This window comes from Panthera onca, chromosome F2 (assembly GCF_046562875.1).
Source record: "Panthera onca isolate mPanOnc1 chromosome F2, mPanOnc1 haplotype 2, whole genome shotgun sequence".
NCBI lineage: Eukaryota > Metazoa > Chordata > Mammalia > Carnivora > Felidae > Panthera > Panthera onca.
In genome coordinates, this window is record NC_138356.1 from 81,845,574 (window position 1) to 81,866,212 (window position 20,639).

Genomic DNA, 20,639 nt, shown 5'->3' on the forward strand with positions numbered 1-20,639 from the left:
GGAACTCTGTCACATTTAATAGAGAACGTCAAACACACGCCGGGAACCAGCACGACATCGAGCCACGGTTCAGTGGATCACGTACTGGGACAGCTCCCAGATGTCCTCCAGGAAGCTGCTGTAGAATCTGCGGCTCATGGAGTCCGGGTCCTGCTTCAGGATCTCCAAGTCTGCACAGAGACCCCCCGGGTCTGACACACGCCCCCCCCCCCCGCCCCGGGGCAGGGGAGGGCAGGGGGCAGTCTGCTGCGGGAGCTGAAGGAGGGGGGTCCAGGGGGAGGTGCACAGCCGTCCCAGGAGCCCCGTGGGGTGTATGTGGGGAGGGGGGCACAGCCCTGTCCTGGAACCGAGTCTCAAGGAGGAGACGATGCCCTGTTCTGGGGACAGGCCGGCTAAGGGGCCTTCTGAAGAGCTGGGGAACAAAGAGGCCCCTGTGCTGGGCCAGGGCTCACGTTTCCTGAGGGTCCTCACGTCGGCCTTCCTCAGACAGATGCAGAGGTCGGGAAAGTAGTCCTGCAGCATCCCCCCTGCACCAGGGACGGAGGGCGGTGGGCCCGGGCGCCTCCCTGGCCCCTGGGGGAGGCCAGCTTGGCCCCGACAGGAGACCGGCCCACCGACCCCCGGACACGGGAGCCCGGCCCTCCCGGGGGCAGCTCTGGGCTCTGAGTGGTGGGGGCTGGGTGGGCACGGTGGGCGGAGCACAAGACCAGGGGCCAGCACCCACCGATGAACTTCATGGCCGCCTGCTTCAGGTTCCTGTCGGGGCTGCTCAGGTAAGTCAACGCCTGCATGAGAAACTGGTGGTAGTTGCCAAGGTTGCTCTCCACCTGGGGAGGGGGAAGAGACGGGCCCCCCGGCTCCCTGTAACGCCGCTCCGCCCGAGGCCCCCTGCCAGCCCTGCAGTCCCAAGACCCATGACGCCCCCCCATCCCACCTCGCACTGGGGCCTGTGTCAAGGCACCTGGGACCCTGCACTCTGTCACGTCTCCCCGGCACGTCCTCCGGGAGGCCTCCCCGGCCCCTCCCCCCCCCCACCCTCCCCAGCTTCAGCAACAGACCCAGGGCCAGTCAGAGCCAAGAGGAGGCAGGGAGGTCTGCTGGGCTCTTCTGCACCAGGACTGGAGCCCAGCCTCTCTTGCCGCCCTCGCTCGCTCCCCTGGGCTTGTGCTGTGGACACGCGGGGTGTGCGGCTGCTCTAGGAGGGGACAGCGGGCTCAGGACGGGACGGCCCCTGGACCGAGGATAAGACCAATCTAAGGACGTGGGGCAGGGGACGGACGTAGCCCGGGCTGCTCGTCTCCACTGCTGGCCCAAGCTGCTTTGTGGCAGCACCCTCTGGGCCTTTGCAGGATTATAAACCGGTTTATTTTACCGTCTAAGCCTGCTGGAACCGGCTTTTCTGCCACCTGCATGACAAGAACGTCGGCCCCCTCGCCTCAGCCCCCAGGCCACCCTGGTGCCCCCACTTCCCGCAGGGACCCTTGGCCACTGTGGCGCCAGGCCGTGCTCCCCCGAGGGGCGCCCGCTTCAGGTCACCCCTGCCCGGCCTGGCCGTCCTCTCTCTGGCTGCGCCCTGGCCGGGCTGACCCTCGGAGCTGCGTTTCCGCCCACACCAGCTTCCCTCCACAAACGTCAGACCAACACTGCAGGTGGGAGGTCCAGGTTCAGGCACCGGGCGGCCTGAGGTCCCAGCCCCTCACCCCCGCCATCCCCAACCACCGTGATCGCCTGTGCCTTCTTGTCGCAAACCCACATTCTGGGGTTTTGGCCGTCAGCTCGTGACCTTAAAAAGACAACCGCCTTCCTGCTCTGTGCCTGTTCTGGGACCACCTCCAGAGCTCCGAGCCCCCTGAGACGCACTCTGGGCTCTCACACCCTTTTCCACTCAGACACCAGGACTTCCTGGAGGCGGCTGATCCCTGGAGAGAACAGGCACTAGGAAGGGCCTGGAACATTCTAATGCTGTCAGAAACAAGGATGCCTATGGACAGAGAGTCCAGGGACAGAGCTCACAGGAAACAGGATTCAAGTTCAAGACAGGCCAGGTGTGACAGTCTGAACAATAAAAGCAATGACACCAGCAGTGGTAACGGTGCCTCCCTGGAAGGAGCGGGGTCCTTCGTGAGCTGAGGGACCGGCTGGACCGCCTCTCCCAAAAAAGATATGTTGATTCCTAACGCCCCAGACCTCAGGATGGGACAACACTCGGAGATGGGGCCTCTGGAGGCAATGCGGTGAAATGGGGTCCCCCAGTGGCCCTGACGCGTTACAGGTGGTGCCTTAGGAGGGGAGGTGCCAGCGTGCAGAGAGAGCACCTCGGGCGCAGTGACACTCGAAGCCAGGGCAGCGCGGGGCCCGGGAGAGGGGCCTGGGAGGGGCCGTGGCCTGGCCAGCACCGTGCCACAGGCCGCTGGCTTGCAGAGCCGGGAGACAGCAACGTCTGTGGGTGAGGCTCGCGGAACCGTGGCACGGGGGCCTTGGGGGACCCAGCAGGCCATCAACTCGCGGCACTACTCCAGAGGCAGGAGTCAGCAAAAAGAAAACAGGAAGGAGGTTTCTGTAAAAGAAAGGAAACTATAATAGATTTAACTTCGGTGTTGAAAAGCGAGGGAGCACTTAAATACCGGCGTTTTGTTTCTTTTCTCTGCGATTGCTGAAAAGAAGGCCTGGCCGTGAGCCTGGGCCCATACGGGGAATCGGGATGGAGGGAAGGCAGAGCTATGAGCACATCACGTGGCCCACGTGGCCCAGGGGGCCCGGGGCTCAAGGCGACCGGTGGCCGAGGTCAGCTGGCGGGGGTGGGGGTGGGCAGGGCTCAATGGCACACCCCACAATGGGGCACGAAGACGTCCCCGGGGAGGGCTGGGAGCATCGGGACTGGAGAAGCCCTAATCCACACGTCTCAACTCTTAGAAAATTCCAGAAGAAGGGGCTCCTAGCAAAGCTGACGGACTGGAAGTATCGGGATGACGGGAAGGAGCGCCAGCCGTGAGCGACCTCACGTGAGGCTTCCGGGAACCAAGCTGCCACGTGGAAAGGAAACCATACGGGGCAGCGAGCGGCCCAAAGGCAGCAGGCCGGGGCAGAGGACAGTCACTGCGGGAGGAGCCCCTGCCACCAGCAAGCCCAGCCGCGCTGCCCGACTAGGGGCGTCCTGAGCCCCTGCCAGCCGAGGCGGCAACTGCTTCCTAAAACTCCAACTCCTGGAAGGTGGGAAAACGGGAAAAATGTGCAAAGCCAGGAAAGTCCACGTGAGAAGAGCGGGAGGGGGGCCCAGAACGGAAGGCGGGGAGGACGCACGTGCCCACGGTCTCCGCGCTCCCCCGGCGCCTGAGCCGTCCCCGGGACCCCTGTCACAGCGAGGCTGCTAGTGGGGGCTCAGAGCCATTTCAATGGGTCTGAAACCCACAGAAAAATAAATGTTTGAGGGAAACGTACTTGGTTAAACCTGTGAGTGTAACTCAATAAAGTTGACGGTCTCATACTCTAACAGACGGAGTGTTTAAGAAATTGGTAAAATCAGGGGAACCCGGGTGGCCCGGTCGGTTAAACGTCTGACTTCAGCTCAGGTAATGATCCTACCGTTCTTGAGTTCGAGCCCCGTGTCGGGCTCTGTGCTGACAGCCGGGAGCCTGGAGCCTGCTTCCGATTCTGTCTCCCTCTCTCTCTGCCCCTCCCCTGATCGCACTCTCTCTCTCCCAAAATTAAGTAAACGTTAAAAAAAATAAATTGGTCAGATCGGTCAACTAGGTACTGAGACACCGGTGGCAAGCACAGACCTCTCGACGCGCTCTCCTCAGCAACGAGCTAAACACAAGTCCCCAAGGGCAAAAGCAGGCAGGACAAGACCGGAACCACAAGCACGTGACAGGTGGCCCCGCTGTGCCTGCACACGGGCTGAGGTGGGCATCGAGTCCGGGCGCCCGAGATGTCTCCGTGGAAGGAAAGACCAACCTCACGCCCAGGATGCCAGAGGCAGGGGGGGACCTGACATCACCCACGCACCTCGGGAACCAGACCGGAAGGACCCCAAGGGAAGGCACAGGGACACCAAAAGGGAGTCTCTCCCTCCCCCACCCCGGGCCTGATTTAGGAGCAAGAGAAAAGACGAGTTCCTTGAAAAGCCTCAGCTACGGCCTGGAGCCGCACGAGGCCCTGGGGCCGGACTCGGGCCGCCCGCACCCACGACACCTCAGAGACGGGATGTCACTGTAACATCCGCCCCGCGGCGGCACAAAGGTCTCTGACAGATGTACACAGAGAGAGACCCGCAACCCAAAATGACAAGAGCAGGAAGCCCAGCCCGGGCCACACACCCGAGGCGGAGGCCCTGGCGCCCACTGGAACGTTCTCTCCCCTCCCAGCTCCAAATTCACCCCTGCTGTGCACTCTGTAAAAGCGGACCTGGGCCCCAGTGTCACCCTCGCCAGCTGGCACGAGGGCACGGGGGCAGCGTGGGGACACAGGAGGGGCTCCTGCCCTCGATCCCACGGGCACCCCCGGGACTCCTCCCCCACCCCCCGGGCCGTTTCACAGCCGGTCTCCTGTGACCCCCTCCCCGTGTGGCACCTGTCCCGGCATCTCGGCAGGCTCGGCTCTGTGCCACACCAGCTTCTCTGCCACGCAGGGGCGTAGCCATGCCCTCGGCTCTGGGGATGGGGGTCCTCCTGGCCTGGGGCAGGGGCTCTCCTCCACTACGCTGGGACATGCGACATCACGTACTCCCGTCCACGCGCCGTCCCTGCGGTCCCGCGGCCTTCAGAGTTGGCTCCCCCGCAAACCGGCCAGCCCCCCGCAGCCCCCAGGCCCTGCAGCGGTTGGTTAACCACCCCTCACGTTAACCTCCCCTGCTCAAATCGCTGTGACGTCTGTCTCCTGAACGCATCCTAGGGACACAGATGCTGAGCCCCGATCACAGCCACGAGGGTCAAGTGCGGCAGCCCCGCGGGTGCCCGCGGCCTGTGCCTTGGGTGACGCGTCACCGTCATCAACCACGGGGGACAGCCTAATGCCCAGAAGCGCTGCACGCAGTTTCCCGCGGGCAGGGAGCTGGGCATTGCAGCTGGTGGAAGGTCACAGCCACACCGCGCCCCTCCCGGCACCAGTGCGGCTCCAGGGCGGGGAGGGGTTTCTCCTCAGACCCGAGCACAGACCGTGGGAAAGTAACACGCCCGGCCACGAAACTTCCGCACCAGCAGAGACACAGTAAGCAAAGTGCAAGAAGTCACAGACTGGGCAACAGCAATTACGGTACAAACAACTGGCCAAGGACCCACGGCTGGAGCCTGCGGAGAATTCCTCGTTCGCACAAAAAACACCACCGGCACGCGGCGGGCAAAGCGCTCGGCACGGAGGCCCCGCCGGCTCCCCAGCAAGGTGGCGCCTACCGAAGTCACTGCCCTCCGGACCCTGAGAAGCCCCCCTCCCTTTCTCCGGGCACCTTCACCCCCAGACCGTAGCCTTCCCCGCTTCTCAGGAAACGTCTGCCGTCTCCCAGCCGCGGCGGGGACCCCCAAGCCCCGCCCACCTCGACCAGATCAGTGTGGCCCGGGGCGCCAGCCTGCCTGCCACCAGCTGGAGAAAAGCCCGGGATGGGGACCGCGGTCCCCGAGCGCTGGGGAGGGGTCCCAGCCGGGCTCTGAGGGTCTGGACTCAGAAATAAACGGATCACCAGAAATCAGAGCTGTGGTTTCTTGCTCACCCGCCCCACGCACACGCGTCTCCTCACACGAATCCTCAGCAAGGCGTGTGGGCCCAAGAACGTCCGTGGGGTCCCGGTGTGGCCACTCCCGGGTTCCCAGAGCTACGGGGCCCTCCCCATGTCTGCACTGGGACATCAGTGGGCGCTACGCTCCCCAAAGGCCCCTCCGCAGCGGCCATGGGAACTGCCTCCAGGTAGGGCTTCCCCGTCCAGGTGGGGTGGTCCCCACGTGGCCCTGGAGGCCCCCAGCTCGGTTACTGACAGAGGGGGCCCACTGAGGGAGGCTGAAGGGGCCAGCCCAGCACGGAGCGGGCCTCTAACCAACACCCGCAGGACCGAGTCAGATGCCACCCAAGAGGGTTCCTATATCAAGCCCGTCCCCCTCTGGGTGCTGGGGGTGAGGACCCTCACTGCGCACGGCCCCCGTCCACCTCCCCGGCCTCCCTGCCCCTCATCCGGGAGGGTGCTGACACCTTACCGTGTAGATGAAAACGTCGTTCTCGGCGCTGAGGCCACGACCCCATGCCAGCTTCTCAAACAGCTCCTTCCGGAACTCCCATTTCAGCAGGATGGCACACCGCAGGAAGGTCAGCTTTGTTTTCTGTGGGCGCCACGCAAAGACAGACGGGTCACCTCCCTCCGCATCCACACCCTCCCGGGCAGAGACCGCAGGACAAGTGGCCCGGAGGCACCGAGGGCCCCAGCCCCGCCCGGCAAGGACGCTGCTCACAGCCACGCCCTGGCCGTGTAGCCTGCTCACACCCCGGAGGGGGCGTGTCTTCACCCCCGCAAGCCCCGTGGGTGCCGTGCTCTAATTCACACGAAAACTCGAGAGGCCAGTGGTCACCCTGGCCACCCAGGCTTCCTTCCTGATGAGGGAGTCTCTCAAGGGCCGGGGGACAGGCACCCAGGGGAGGAAGGCCGGTCCCTCACTCACCAGTACCCAACAGCCCCGCCTCTAGTCTCAGAACTCCTTTAAAGGGTCCCTGTACCACCCACAATGAGCGGAAATCACCCCCAGGACCTCAGGCTGTGACTGTCCAGAGACACGGTCTCAACAGAGGTGAGGTAATCAGGTCCCTGGGTGGCCCTAGGGCAAGCTGTCTGGTGTCCTTACCAGGAGGGGAATCTGGACACACAGACAGGGGGACGACCACGTGAGGACACGGGGAGAAGACGCCATCCATGTGCCCAGGAGAAAGGCCAGAGGGGACCAGCCTGCCACACCCTTGACCAGCAGCCCTGTCCGCGGCACTTGGTGGCGGTGACCTGAGCCGAGACGGGCCGGTCCCCGAGCTGACCTCTCCCTCCCTTGCTGAGTTGAGGGGGGATCGGCCCACCTGGTTTTCACTCCAAAGCCCTCAACCTCCTCCTGAGTCGACCACGCCTCTGTCCCCAGGAGACTGTGCTCCAGAGGGGGGGAGCACCTGTTTTTCAGCATCTAGGACGAGACCCTGATCACAGGAGGACCCTCCGACCCAACCCCAGGCCCAGGCCTGCCCTCAACTTCCTGTGTTCCCATTAGCTCACAGAATGCACCGCCCCCCTCACTCAGAGGCCCCTGGCCTCTGGGCCACTTATCCTAAGACTACAGCTTGTGAGACTGAGTAGGCCGGCCTCCCCCAGGCAGCCTCTCCTGGTTTCTTTGACACTCTCCTCTGAACTTCCAGCTGCACCCCTCTAGCCCCCCCCCCCAACCTGGCGACACCCCTGCCTTCTACTGGTCTCCCATCCACCCTTCCGTTCACCCCTTCATTTAGCTGCACATTCACTTAGCAGCTGCCCCGTGCCAGGCTCCGGGCTGCTGTCTGGCTGTGCAGACCCAGACCTGATGCGGACCCTCTCCCAGGCTTGAGGGGTTCCCAGCCCATCACACCACCAGTGATGGGTCCGGAGGGCTCCGGGGTCTGGTGGGTCTGGGGCAGGGGCAGAGAGAAGCCCTGGGACTGAAGGAAGTCCCTTTGTGAGAAGGAAGCAGGAATTCAGGCAGTTTCCCAAGGGCCCCAGGAGGGGCTGGAGAGAAGGAGGTGGCCACGATCAAGAGGGCAGCAGGCAGGGCCTACTTGGCCGGGCCAGGCTGTTAGGTGACCACAGTGAGAGCTGAGACCCAGGGATGGGGACCCAGGGCCAGCAGAACGCTGCTGAGGGGTGGAGGCCAGGAAAGCTTCCCTGAGTGGGGGAGAGGGGCACTTGGATGGGGTCTCAGGCGAGAAGCAGGCGTTCCCAGTGTAGAGGGCGGAAGGGGCATTCCCCGAGACCAGAGGGGCCGCTCAAACGGATGATCTGGGAAACCTGGGGCCTTGAAATGGCTGGGAGCTCCAGGGTCACCCTATGGGTCCTCTGTGGGAGTCAGACACGGTGCCTCCCTGGGGGCAGTGCCCTTGAGGGGGGCACGGTCTGCACTAGGCCCTGGGGAGAGCGGGGAGCGAGAAGGGCCCCAAACTCCAGGCTCCTGAGGCTGACTGCGTGTGTGTGTGTGTGTGTGTGTGTGTGTGTGTGTGTGTGTGTCGGGTGGGGGGTGCTTCGCGGGCTCCTAGACTGGGGGGAGAACGTAGAGGTGAGGGCCGTGCCACCTGGGACGGGCCCTCTCCTTCCCTGCGCCTGTCGCCTGCAAGGCGGGGGGGCCACTCACCATGACCACGTTGGGGCAGGAGTCGGCCAGGTGGAAAAGCAGTGGCACCAGGGCCTGGAAAGCGTGATTCTTGAGTGCCTGCTGGTACTTCTTGCCGCCGCTGTAGAGCACGTCTCCGTACAGGAGGATGGCCCCTCCGCGCACGTCGGCCTGTTCCTGCCGGCAGGTAGAGCCCTCAGCCGCAGGGCGGCCCCCCGCCGCCCCCCAATCTGCCAGCCACCGCCCATCTCTCACCCTTCTTCCGGCCCAGGGACCTGCGGTGGCCAATGCGCCCTGACGCCGACCCCCGCCCTCTCCAGCTCTGGGACCGTCCGCTGCGCCCCTCCACCGCACCCACCTTGCTGCCCGGGCCGCCCACTGGCACGCACAACCCAGCCTTCTGGGCAGCTGGGGCGCCTTCTCCTCCTGCCACCCCCTCCGGTGGCTGCGGCCAACCCCTTTCTCGGCCACAGCGACCTCACCCCCTCTCCCGGGCGGACCAGGCGCACCCTGCGGCCAGACCGGTCACTTTGAGCTCTGAGACCCAGCAAGAGGCCTCGGGCTTTGTGCTGGGGGGCGGGGGGGAGGGGGGCGATGAAGACGCCTCGAGGCTGCGAACCAGCCCCTGCATCTGCACCACGGGCCTGCGCCGCCTTGCCGCCCCCCGCCCATCCTTGCTCTCCTGGCCGCGGCCCGCGCCCTCCGCGTGGGGGAGCACGAGGCTTGGGCAAGGTCATTTCTGAGGCGGCCCAGGGGTCTCCCAGAACCTACCTTCCTTGGGGCCAGGCTCCCGCCCAGGTCCACAGGACTTTACCCACAAGCCCCGGGGGTGGGAAGGGGTGGGGGGGGAGGAAGCGGCCTCGGCTGCTCGGATTGGCTGGGGTGGCAGCCGCGGCTGCAGGGATTGGCGGGCTCAAGCGAGGAGCTGCGCCGCCGCCGCGCGCCTCACATCGTCGAACAGCTGCAGCAGGTGCTGGGCTATCCTGAGGCTGGTGGCGCCGACGCCCTGGGTCCCCAGGCGGTGCAGGATGTCGCCCAGGATTTCCATCAGGCCCATGACGTCCTTGGGCTCGGGCCCCACGAAGCCGTCCAGCAGCCCGGCCAGCCGGTTCCGGAGCAGCATCACCTGCGGGCGGACGCAGCCACTCCCGGGCCTGCCCCGCTCCCTGGAAAGTGCCCTTCCCGACTTCACCACCGTTTCTATTCTAGGGGTGTCGGCAACTCGGCGGGGCCGTGGCTGCCGCTCCCTGCCCGCACTGCCTCCTTTAACAATCCGCAGGGGCCTCAGCCCCAGCCCCCCCGCCCCCGGCCTGCACCGTGCGGCATGGACTTGTTCTGGAAGGCCTAAAGGGCAGAAGGAGGACGTGCATCCACACCCAGCCAGGTGCCCGTCCTCTATGTGACGGGTGGCGCATGAACGGGACCACCTAGCAGGTGTGCTGTCGGGTAAGAGACCCCTACTAGAAAGGAGGCCAAAGTCGCAGACCTCAGAGCCCCCTCCAGCCCTGAAATTCTAGGATCCCCACCACATGCAACGCAGCACCGTTCCCCAAACGTTCCCCAAACGTTCCCCCCCTCTCCTGCCTTGGCCTGCCCTGCCTTCCCCACCCACCCCTTCCAATCTGACCTGCCGTGGAGGCTCTTCTCACATGCCTCCTCCTCCCTGAAGTCTTCCTGGGATAGGAGCGAGCAGCCCCTGCTCTCACCTTCTCAGGATGCCTCAGGGCACTGCTGAGGCCCTTCAGGCTCATGGCCCGCACCAGCTGGTTGGGGTTGTTCAGGCCCAGGCTCAGGAAGTTGTCCACGGTTCTCCGAGACATGTCTTGGTGAGCTCGTGGCTGTTGAGAAACTGAGTAGTGTTGGCACAGTCAGCTACCAGGGAAAATGGGCCTGTGGCGCAGCATGAGATAGTGGGGTTAGACGTAAGGAAGCACTTCCAGAGAGCAAGCAGGTCTGACACGGAAGGCAGAAGTTAGGATACCTTTACGTGGGAGGGTTGGAGCGGAAGTCCAATTCTCGGAGCTTCCTAAGGGCCCGAGGACGCTGGTGAGGGGCAGGGGCAGGGGCAGGGCGGGGCCGGGGAGGGGCTGACCTCCGCGATGATGAGGATGGCCACGATGTTGTCCCGTTCCTCAGAGCTCTTCAGGGAGATGACCGCCTGTCCCAAGACGGCCTTGACCTCACAGTCATAGTGGGCCATGGCCCTGTCAGATGAGAGAGGCAGGCACGGGGGCCCTGAGGTCTCCATCCTTGGCCCCCATAACCCCCTGCTCACTCGGGGAGGTGGCCCAGGCAACTGAGTCTGGAGCCCAGCTCCCAGTATGGGGTGTAGCCTTCCCATGAGGAATGCTCTCTGGGGCCAGCACCACCCTCCCCCCCCACCAGGCTGTGCGCACCTAGCCAAGAGGGTCACCCCCTCGGTGTAGGTTTCCATGTGCTCAAAGAGCTCCCAGCCTCTCAGCAGCTTGAGGTAGGCAAACACCTCCCAGTAGTTGGTGGTCCAGAAGAGACCCTTCAGGGCCTCCAGGCATGTCCTAGGGGCAGGTGGGGGTGTGCGGAGAGGTGAGTCGGGGCTCGGGGCTGGGCTCTCTGCCTGGACCGTAAGGTCATCGGCGACCTCCTCTCCCATCTGGGCCCCGGTGAGCTGTCACCTTCTAAGCCTGCTCTGCCCCAGGATTCTCACTCCCGCTGGCTTTTGGTGGCTGTGCCCCCTGCTCCCTACTCGGGACTGAAAGCCTCCAGGTGGGGCCAGAGTGCATTCCTTTCCGGGTCCCTAGCACTTAGCCCAGGGCCTGGTGCCCGCCAGGGGTTCCGTGGGTATGTGGAAGGAACCCCAAAGAGGGCACGGTTGGGGTTCCCCAGGGGGCTGGGCGCCGAGGCCCATCACAAATGTCACCTGCAGGGGCTGAGGGGCTTCCCGTCTAGGACATCCTCCTGGTAGTCTGAGATGCCGTCCACCACATCCAGCTCAAACAGGTAATGGAGCTGCGTGAGCAGGCCCACGAGGACCCCTGCGAAGGCCCAGCGCACCGTGGCCTTGTACTCCTGGGTGTACAGGAGCTCATAAATGGTACCCAGGGCCTGCGGCGGGCGACAGAGCGGGACTCAGATGGGCGACTCTCCAGGGCCGGCTCCAGTGAGCAGAGGAGTGGGGAGTCACAAGCAAGGGCGCCCCCCCCCCCCCACCGGGCCCAGGCCCCTGCCGCCTATGCCTGCCTCGGGCCGGGACACTCCCGGGGGCGCTGGCCCCGCTCTGCTGGCCACTCAGCAGTCAAGAGGCCTCGGCTACTCCTGCCGAGACCCTCTACCTGCCGGCTCAGCCAGGCATCCCGCAGGGCCCCTGGATGACAGCGCGGTTGTGGGGGCGGGGGGCCCGGGTGGGCATGCGGGGGGGTCCTGCTCACCAGCAGGGAGATGAGCTCCGCCTGCTGGGTGAACCTGACGAGCTCTTTGGGGGGTCGCAGCCTCAGCTTCATGTAGAGCAGGGTGAGGACCTTGCGGGCCAGCTGGGTGTTGCTGGCTAGGGCCTTCCACAGGGGTATGACCTGTCTGGGGAGGCAGGGGGCCCAGTGCCTCCAGGTGGCTGGCCATGCAGGGTGGAGGGGTGGGCGGGACGTGACCCTCGGGACAGCAGGATGGCCTGAGATGGCCCGGCCCCCCAGGGACGGTGAGCCCTTCCATCCGCGGGGTCCAGGAGGCTGTATGCGGATGGGGCCCCCGCTCGAAGCCCCGAGCACAGGACAGGCTAGCTTTCCCTGATGTCGGTGCTGATTCCCGCTTTCCCGCACTCCTTTGCCACGTGACCCCAAACAGAGCCCCCGTCTTCCCCCTAGCTTGTGGGGGTGGGGGCTCACCCCTCAGGCAAAGCGGGCAAAGTGGGTCTGCACTGGGCGTGTCTCCCTGGGGCTCACAGACCTGCATCCCCCAGAGCTCTGTTCCCTGTCCAAGGTGCTGTGGGCCTGTGACAAGCCGGTGCTCCCTGAGACGCTGTGGAGACACCCTGGTGCTCCAGTGGCCCTCAGACTTCAGGGGACACACACACACACACACACACACACACACACACCATTCAGGCTGCTTAGAACACGGTCTCTACTCACAGGCCAGGCCCAGCATCACGGTGCTGGAGCTCATGACGTCCACACGGTGCAGCCTGGAAACCCAATATTGGCCCCGGAAGGGCAGGGGGCCCGTGTGTGTGCTGGGGCCCTGGGCAGCTGGAGGGGGCTGTTTGGGGGCCAGCTGACCTCTGGCCCCTCTGCCAGCTGGTCTCTCGGGGTTCTCCCGGTCTGAGGGACGCTCCCATGCCAAAAGCCCCCTCTGGGGACTGATGGAGCCTCCACCTTAACCCCTCAGCCTGGAACACCTCCGGGGACCCCCTGGCCGTGGTTCGGGAGTCTGGGAAGGAGAGTGGAGTCTCTCTCACTGGAAGGGCCAGTGTCGTGCATGCCGCTGCCTGCCCAGGGATTCTGTGGCCTGGGAGGGGAGACCACGGGGGAAGGATGGGTGTTCACCTCTGGGTCGTGGGTGCCGGTGCCATACCTCTCAGAGGGGTGACACAGGGACAGTATCACCTCGACTGTCTCCTGGGCGTGCTGAGTCCCCAACACTGACACGGCCTGCATCACGGTCTGCAGGGTGTTCTTGAAGATGATAGAGGGCAGCTCCTGGAACAAGCCCTGCAGGATCTCAGCCACCTGAGCAGGGAGGGGCAGACCGGGAGGGGGCGTCAGAGCCACCCCCAGCTCCCGCCTCCGTCCGCTGCTGGGGCCGGGGTCTGCCTCCCCCGTGAGGCATCCCGATGGCCTCGCCAGCCTTCAGCCGGTAGCCTGACCGCTACGTGATCCCTGCCCCACGATGAGGCATCTGGACACGTGCAGGACCCGGTGGGGTCGGCGGTGGAAGCGGCACCGTGGCTCACAGCTGGTGTGGCCCCGCCGTCCCCGCGGCCTCACCCCATCTCCCTGTGTGCCTGTGAAAAAGTGAGGATCAACCCCCAGCGGCCAGGAGGGTTGATGGGCCTGGCAGCCCCTGAGAGACGGTCCTGCCTGTGTGGGCTGTGAACTAGGTTGGCCACGCCCCCTTGCCCCACGAAAGGCAGTTAAATCCCCAGGGAGGTGGGGGAGGGGGTGGGGGCAGGGAATTTTTCTCTCCTGACTAGGGTTGAATGAACAAGGCAGGGTGTTGCTATCAGGGCTCTGGGACCTTGAGGGTCCCGACCGGCCGGGAGGGGTGAACCAGGGGCCCTGGGGCATCGCTGGGTCTCAGCCCTGCTAACAGGGCTGTGCTATTTCAGGGAGCGGGAGGCGGGCCGTGGACTGCGGATGGCTAGGACTGAGCTCGGGACCCACGGCCTCCAGGCCCGGGCGCTCTCTGTGAAGACGTGTGTGCACAGACACGGGTGCGTCCGCGTGCACGCGGGGCCAGCCGGCCTCCCCCACCCCAGTCCTTCCTTAGCGGGTCCCCCGACTCCCGTGGGGAGGTCCGCAGACGGTGGCAACTGCGAGGCCAGGTCACAGCGCAGGTGGTTGTGGCTGCAGAGCCCTCGCAGGAGAGTGAGGACGAGCTGCGTGTGCTGGCCCATGGTCAGGTTCCCATCCAGCACCTGGGCCGGGGGCGCTGCGGTGAGAGGCCGAGGCGGCACCCTCCCTGGTGGTCCTCAGCCCTCCAGCCCCTCCTGCTTCGGGGTTGGAGACAGGGCCGGGGTGGGGGCGCTCCTCGTACTCAGAGGTGGAAAAAATGCCAGGCGAGCAGACTTGTCCCCTCCCCCGCACCAGGCTGCTGGGGCCCCGCCCCTCCTGCCTCAGTGGTGGGTGGTGTGGCCGCCGAGGGCTGAAGGATCACTCCGGGGATGGTGGGAGCAAGCAGTCGTGCCCAGGCAGTCAGGTGCCCCTCCACCCTGCAGCCCGCAGCCAGTCACTGACTCGGGGTACAGGGTCCAGCCCCTGCCTCGAGGTGGGGGACACTTTAAGCTGCCACGCTCCCCTGGGTCAGACAGACCACCCCCCTCTTGGCTCCTCCCATCCCCAGCTTGCTTCCCTTCCTCCTTCCTCCTGAGCGTGAGTCTCTGTCCCCTAAACTGCACTGAAATTCCTGTCCCAGGCTCTGTTTCTAGGGAACCCACCAGGACCACAGGCTTCTAGGCGGCCAACTCCCTAGGAGGGGTTCCCAGGGGACGACCCTTTGCACGGAGGTGTTGAGGCCTTGCTGCTCCTGTCCCAGCCTGTCCTGAGAGCAGGCAGGGGGTCAGGCTGAGGGACTCTCACTTGGAAGGTGGGGAAACTGAGGCACGGAAGGGTTGAATGACCGCCCCGCAGTTTGAGGCAGAGCTTGGACTCAAACCCAAAGCTTTGATGCCCCGTCCGTCTTGAGGGGAGGGCCGGCCCGGGAAGGACGCACACAGGGAGGGAGGGCAGAGGCGATGGACGAGGGAGACAGACAGCATGCTGCTTGCCCGGGACTGTGCACGAGTAGTGAGCGCGGGACAGCCTCAGGCAAACCCAGCTGTCGCCCTAGTGAGGGGCCCCAGGGGTGACGCCGCAAGAGGAGTGGGGGCCGAGAAGGGAGAGGTCAGCAAGAGCCTCAGGACCGGGCTCCAGAGGGGCCCTGCCGCACCTCCAAGTCACGGGCGGGAGGGTGCAGGCCGAGATTTCAAGGGGCAGAGTGATGGGGTGCTTTCCCTGCAAGAGAGCATCCACGTCCCGGCTACGCCTGACCCGCCCCCCAGCTCCCCTGCGCAGGTTGCAGAATGGGCAGGGAGGTGGAGGCCGGAGAGGCCCCCACTCCCGGACAGCCTGGGTCTGCGCGTGGCTCGGGCCCCACCTTCACCAGGTCGTAGAACTTCATTTCTGTTTCCCTCCTGGCATTTGCTTCAAAGTTCTTCATTTTATTCAAATACATGAACTTCGACGTGCTGCCTGGCGAGGGGCACCGAGTCAGGGGGCCTGGGGCGGCCAAGCGGCCAGCGCCCCTGAGGTGGGGGGCTCCCAGCTCACCCTTCTGCTGGGTCAGAAGCTGCAGGAGGAGGTAGACGCACTGGTGGGCGTGGCTCTGGGTGACGGGCTCCTCGTCCCTCCACAGCAGCATGAGCAGGCCTATCTGGTGGCCCAGCATGGAGGGGGTGGCCTCCTCCTGGGAGGGGCGGGCAGTGAGCGAGGCCAGGCCCGGCCACCAGGTGTCTCGTGGGCAGGGCGCCCCCAGGCCCTCGTCCCACGGCGGGACCGCCTCCCCCGCCACCCGGTCTCCCTTCCCCGCTTCCTTCAAGTCTTTGCTCTGAGGCGGCCTGGCCATCGAGCTCCCCCCGCCGCCCTCTTTGAACTGTGACCCCTGCCCCGGGACCGGGGGCACCCCGGGGCCTGCGTCTTGCCCCCCAGCCCCGTGCCTAGCAGCCGAGACGCTCCGTGAATACGGCCGCGAGAATCAGGAACGAGGGCCGGGGTGCCCAGCACGGAGGCAGCCGCGCCACGGGGGCTCCCGGCCCCTCTCTGGGCTCAGGCCCACCTTCCTGGCTGCCCTCCCGAGGGTGCCGGGCGAGGTGACTCACAGTGAGCCCCACGTAGCCCACCACGTACTTGAGGAACAGGAAGATGGTCTGCACCGCCCGCTGGCGCTCGTGGCTGCTGTCTGACTTCAGCCACAGCTCCATGTGCTGCGATGGGAGAGGAGAGCCCGAGGCCGGCTCAGCGCACGGAACCACCCTCCCCTCCCGGACGTGGCCGCTGGGACGCGGAGCGATGGCGGGCCGGCCGCAGCCAGGCGTGCCCACCAGATGGCTCGCCCGTCCGTGCCCGGCCACCGGCTCAGCTCCCCGGGGCGAGGCCGGGTCTGCGCCCAGAGGGAAGCCAGGGTGTTTGAGGGCATACGTCTGCACGGCTGTGCGGGAGCCCGCGGACCATCCCCGGGACTTCCTCCCTGCCCACGGCGGTGCCCGGAGATGAGCCAGGGTCACCTTCTCCTCGCAGGGCCCTCGGCTGTTCTGAAACGCCCACCCCTGTCTTGACGAGAGCCCCCGGGTCAGTGGCCTGGGGCACACCTGCCGACCTGGCCGCCTTTGTGTCCGAGGGACACACCCTGGGTGGGCGGAGCCCCAGTCGTGCGCCCCCCCCCCCCCCGCCCCCCGCCAGCCCAAGCCTCACCTGCAGGATGAAGCGTAGCTCGTCCACACTCTTGTTCTCGGAGATGAGGCTCTGCAACAGCAGGTCCAGTGCCTGCATCGACTTCCGGTACAGCGCCTGGCGGGGCCGCTGGCCTGGTGTCACTCCCCGGGGGGCGACCCGCCAGCACCGTGGCCCTCCCTGGCCGACACCCTCGCCCATCTCTCCCCTGGTGCCCTGGGACTCGCCTCCGTGAGGGCTCGGTCACCCTTCCCTGCGGGGCCTGCGGAAATGATTATAATGTCCACTCCAGGCCCGGTCCCCACTCGGTCCCTGGTGGGGACACACAGTGCCCTCCCGGCTGCCGGGCCTCAGGTCCTAACCGCTGAGGGTGTTGAATCTGCCCCTAATTTCCCAGAACAGGGGCAGAGTTCAGTGAGCTCCCGATGCTGCTGTGGGCACGCTGCCCAGCCCAGGGCTCCTCAGACGGCGCCCCTGGGCGTATTCCCCCAGCACTGAAGCTGAAACCAGGAAGTACGTTGAACTGAGTGAAAATGAAAACAGCATATCAAAATTGATCATCTGCATAGACCCAGCAAAAGCAGTGGGCAAAATGCAACATCCGTCCCGATGAGCACTGTCCGAAAAGCAGGACTAGCAGAGAACTTTCTCCACCTAACTAAGAGCATCAGAGAACCCACAGCAAGTCACGGCAACAGCAGACTCGATGGCGAAGACGGATGCATTCCTGATCACATCAGGAACAACGCGGTGTCTGTTCCCACCACCGGCGGGTCCTGGCAAGGGCGGTGGGGTAGGAGGGCGACAGCACAGCACCATCCCCGTTGACAAGAAAGAAGGAGACTGTTCACACAAGTCACGTATAAAACCCTGTGGAATCTACAGAAGGCTCTGAAAAGCTAACACGCGGTGTAGCGGGGGTTCGGGCACAAAGTCAACATACGAAAAAAGTCGATTGTGTTCCTATAAACCAGCAACGAGCAACTGAAAGCTAAAAATTTAAATATCATTGGCAATATCAGAAGAAAATAGAGGAAAGGCTCTGACAAAAGACGTCCGAGGTGAGCACACGGAAAACCGGCCAACGCTGCTGGGGGGTTTGAAGACGACCTAATTAAACGGAGAGGTGCGCCAGCGCCCAGCTCGCAACACAAACCGGTGTTAACGTGTCAGTCTTCCCCAAGTCGGTCTGTAGATTGGGTGCAACTCCAATCGAAACCCCAGGGTGCCGTTCACTCGAGGTTGAGCCACTCATTCTGCGATTTGCGCAGAGGTACACAGAACCCGGGAGAGCAGAAAACAGCTTTGAAAAAGATGACCCAAGTTGGGGGCCTTCACCCCTTCCTGTGGAGCTACCAGGACCAACATCACTGTGGCATCAGCAGACACGGCTCAGAACAGAATAAACAGGCAGAAACGGAAACAGACACGCAGTCAGCCGGCTTTCGACAGAGGCGAACTTGGGACCTGGATGGGTCCTGAACAACCAAGGTGTCCGTATATGCGCAACGAGCTAAGCTTCAGGCCGTTCCTTACAGCAGATAAGAGTTGGCTCAGAACCTATCGCGGACCTCAGTGTGAAACCTAAGACCGTAAAACTTCCAGAAGAAAGCAGAGAAAAATCCTTGCGGCCTTGGCCTAAGGAAAGAATTCCTGGATACAACAGCAAAATCACAACCCACGAAGGAAAGAACAGATACATTGAACAACCTCAAAATCGAGAGCTTCCGCTCTTCGGAAAAGACCATTAAGACAAAAAGAAAGCCTGGGGACCGGGAGAAAATACGTTCAGACTACCTGTGTGATAAAGGACCCCCATAGCAACTCTAAAAGGGACTCTAGAAACTAATAAATAATGCAACTTAAAAATTGGACACGAGAGGGGCACGTGGGTGGCTCAGTCGGTTAAGCGTCCGACTTCGGCTCAGGTCACGATCCTGCGTCCGTGGGTTTGAGCCCCGCGTCGGGCTCTGTGCTGACAGCTCGGAGCCTGCTTGGGATTCTGTGTCTCCCTCTCTCTCTGCCCCTCCCCCACTCGTGCTCTGTCTCTCTCTCAAAAATAAACATTAAAAAAAATTTTTTTTAAAGAGGCATAAGATTTGAACAGACAGCTCACCAAAAAAAGATACAAAGATGGTCAAAAGCACACGAGGGGATGCTCCTCTCAGTAGAGACACGAACACCGAAACCACCACTCACCAGTGCACACCCAGGAGAATGGCCAGCGCTTACGACCGACTACACCGTGTGTTGACAAGGATGTGGGAGGAGCAGGGCTCTTGTCCGTGCTGGTGGCAGTCAAATCAGCACAGCCGGTTAGAAGGCAGTTTGGCAAGTTAAACGCACACCTGCCTTATGGCCCAGACGTCCGGTCCTGGGTGTTTACCCAAAAAACAGAATCCAGGCCTGTAGAGAGACCCGCACACAAGTGTGCACAGCAGCCTGACTAGCAGTGCCCCTCGTGCGGCGAGCACATCGACACCCGGTGGGCATCCGAAAAGTCAGATACCGTGCCACGGGAACCAGGAATGAGCCGTCCGTCAGGCTGCAGTGTAGACGAATCTCCAGGTCGTCTGATCGGGAAGCGTCCAGGCAAAGCTAAGCAGAACCCCCATAATCCCACTTGCGTGAAATTCTACAAGATACCAACTATGATGACAATAGCAAAGAGGAGTCCCGTGGTGGCACACAGAGGCTTTGGGGGTGATAAACGTGTTCATCTTGGCTTTGAGGATAGTTTCACAAATCCAGGTCAAAACGTGTAGAACCACTCACTTGGAAAAGTGCCATGTTTTGCGTGGCAGTGACACTTCGGTTGTTAAATCTGTCACCCAGACCCAGCTCCCGCCCGTGTCATGTGTCACGACCCGTGGCCTCCCCTCTGGTGCCCTGGCCCCTCCTTCCTGGGACAGGGCTCCAATTAGATGTTAGAGTCGGGGGCCAGGCACCCACTCCCGGCTGCTGGACGCTCAGGACTTGACCTCCAAGCTCACGCTCCCTCGAAGCGGGCTGTCCACGGGCCAGCGATGGGCCGGCTGATGTCACGATTGAGCTCCCTCGGTACCAGAGCTTCCCAGGGGATCGGCTGAGCCCTCCCCGAGCCGCACCAGAGTATGCTTCTCCTGTGACCCCACCCCACCCTCTCAGCTCCCCACCGGGCCTCTCCTGAGAGTGTACCCCCAACTCTGGGCCCACGGTCTGCTCCCTGGGAGCCCAGCCTGGCCACAGCTCAGGTCCCTGCCGTGGCTCGTCTCCACGCCGGCCTGCTGTTTCTTGCTGACGGGGGACTCCCAGGAGCTTGGCCGGTGGCATGTGGGTGCATGTGTGTGTCCCCGGCCACCGGGGGGTTCCAGGTAGGGAGCAGGGTCTTGGGAGGAGACCCCACGCTGGGCCTGCCAGTGGTGGGGATCCGAGCTGCTCTGTCTGCCCCACCCGAGGAAGAAACGCTAGCCCTGTTCGGGCAGCAGAAGCTGCTGAATAGGCAGCCGGAAGCGGCACACGTCTGTGGAGTGCTGTCACTTCCTTGTCCCATCTGAATCACAGCACCTCAGGGGGCGGCATGGACACCAGAGCCCCACTTGAGGGCAGAACTCAAGACTCGGGCTCCAAGGTCAAGACCAGCCTGTGGCGAAGCCGGGAAGAAACCCAGGCCGGGCGAGCTCTCTCCGGTGCTCCCCTCGCTCACACACGCGGCCAGGGCTTGGCAGGCCGGCCCGGCACCCGGAACCCAGCACCCAGAGACAGGAACAGGCAGTCACCGTGACGTCCGGGGCCACGTCCAACGGAGGTAAACTGCTCCTGAGCGTCTCCGTGGGTGGGAGCGTGTACAGGCTCTTCAGGCAGGTGTGCAGGATCTGGGACTTGACCATGGGTTTGAGACTGGGCCGCAGGTTGCTGGAAGAAACACGGAGAAGATTCTGGACTTTTTCACAAGAGCCCACGGTTCAGGAATGAGACACCAGGCTGAAATGGATTCCCAGCGGGGAGAGGCCTACACAACTTAAGATTTACGAGTGGGTGTCACCAGGATCAGGGCCCAGAATGTGACCGGGGTCAAGGTCGAGGTTCAGCGTGTGGCCCAGGGTCAGGCTCAGGTTGTGACTGAGGCCTGGATTTGGTGTGTGACCAGGTTGGGCATCGGTCTGTGTCAACATGAACGACCCGTCTTGGATAGGAGACGAGGCTGACGGTGAGTGGCCTCAGCAGGGCCAGC

The 20,639-nt window shown here is 63.9% G+C and overlaps 2 protein-coding genes across 3 annotated transcripts in view; both read right to left on the reverse strand.

Annotated features, from left to right (window-relative positions):
* On the reverse strand, positions 1-10,493 carry LOC132664694 (maestro heat-like repeat family member 5). 2 transcript variants are annotated; one of them, XM_081792029.1, is made up of 8 exons: positions 10,405-10,493; positions 10,019-10,161; positions 9,262-9,438; positions 8,334-8,489; positions 6,180-6,302; positions 725-785; positions 453-527; positions 1-170 (listed from the first exon to the last, which is right to left on the reverse strand). In XM_081792029.1, the coding sequence occupies exons 2-8, from the start codon at positions 10,130-10,132 to the stop codon at positions 70-72; spliced, it is 807 nt and encodes a 268-aa protein (XP_081648155.1). In that variant the 5' UTR covers positions 10,133-10,161; positions 10,405-10,493; the 3' UTR covers positions 1-69. The 2 variants fall into 2 exon arrangements, with proteins under 2 accessions (XP_081648155.1, XP_078297682.2); XM_078441556.2 differs by having other exon boundaries at positions 725-827.
* Positions 10,296-20,639, reverse strand: part of LOC145712415 (maestro heat-like repeat family member 5) — a 20,170-nt gene continuing 9,826 nt past the window's right edge. Inside the window, exons 11-22 of the mRNA XM_081792195.1 lie at positions 20,185-20,320; positions 16,448-16,543; positions 15,856-15,960; positions 15,308-15,443; positions 15,135-15,229; positions 13,783-13,917; positions 12,855-13,009; positions 11,717-11,861; positions 11,209-11,393; positions 10,709-10,846; positions 10,405-10,516; positions 10,296-10,355 (exon numbers count right to left, since the gene is read on the reverse strand). Coding sequence (XP_081648321.1) covers positions 10,296-10,355; positions 10,405-10,516; positions 10,709-10,846; positions 11,209-11,393; positions 11,717-11,861; positions 12,855-13,009; positions 13,783-13,917; positions 15,135-15,229; positions 15,308-15,443; positions 15,856-15,960; positions 16,448-16,543; positions 20,185-20,320 — 1,498 coding nt within the window. The remainder of the gene's footprint in view (positions 10,356-10,404; positions 10,517-10,708; positions 10,847-11,208; positions 11,394-11,716; positions 11,862-12,854; positions 13,010-13,782; positions 13,918-15,134; positions 15,230-15,307; positions 15,444-15,855; positions 15,961-16,447; positions 16,544-20,184; positions 20,321-20,639) is intronic.

What these genes read in the sequence shown, in the direction of transcription:
- LOC132664694 (XM_078441556.2), bottom strand. Translation starts at nt 10,132, where the DNA reads ATGTCTCGGAGAACCGTGGACAACTTCCTGAGCCTGGGCCTGAACAAC. An exon ending in CCCTGAGGCATCCTGAGAAG is followed by an intron (nt 9,439 to 10,018) that starts GTGAGAGCAGGG and finishes GTCCGCCCGCAG; the next exon opens with GTGATGCTGCTCCGGAACCG. An exon ending in CCTGCCCCAACGTGGTCATG is followed by an intron (nt 6,303 to 8,333) that starts GTGAGTGGCCCC and finishes TGGCGCCCACAG; the next exon opens with AAAACAAAGCTGACCTTCCT.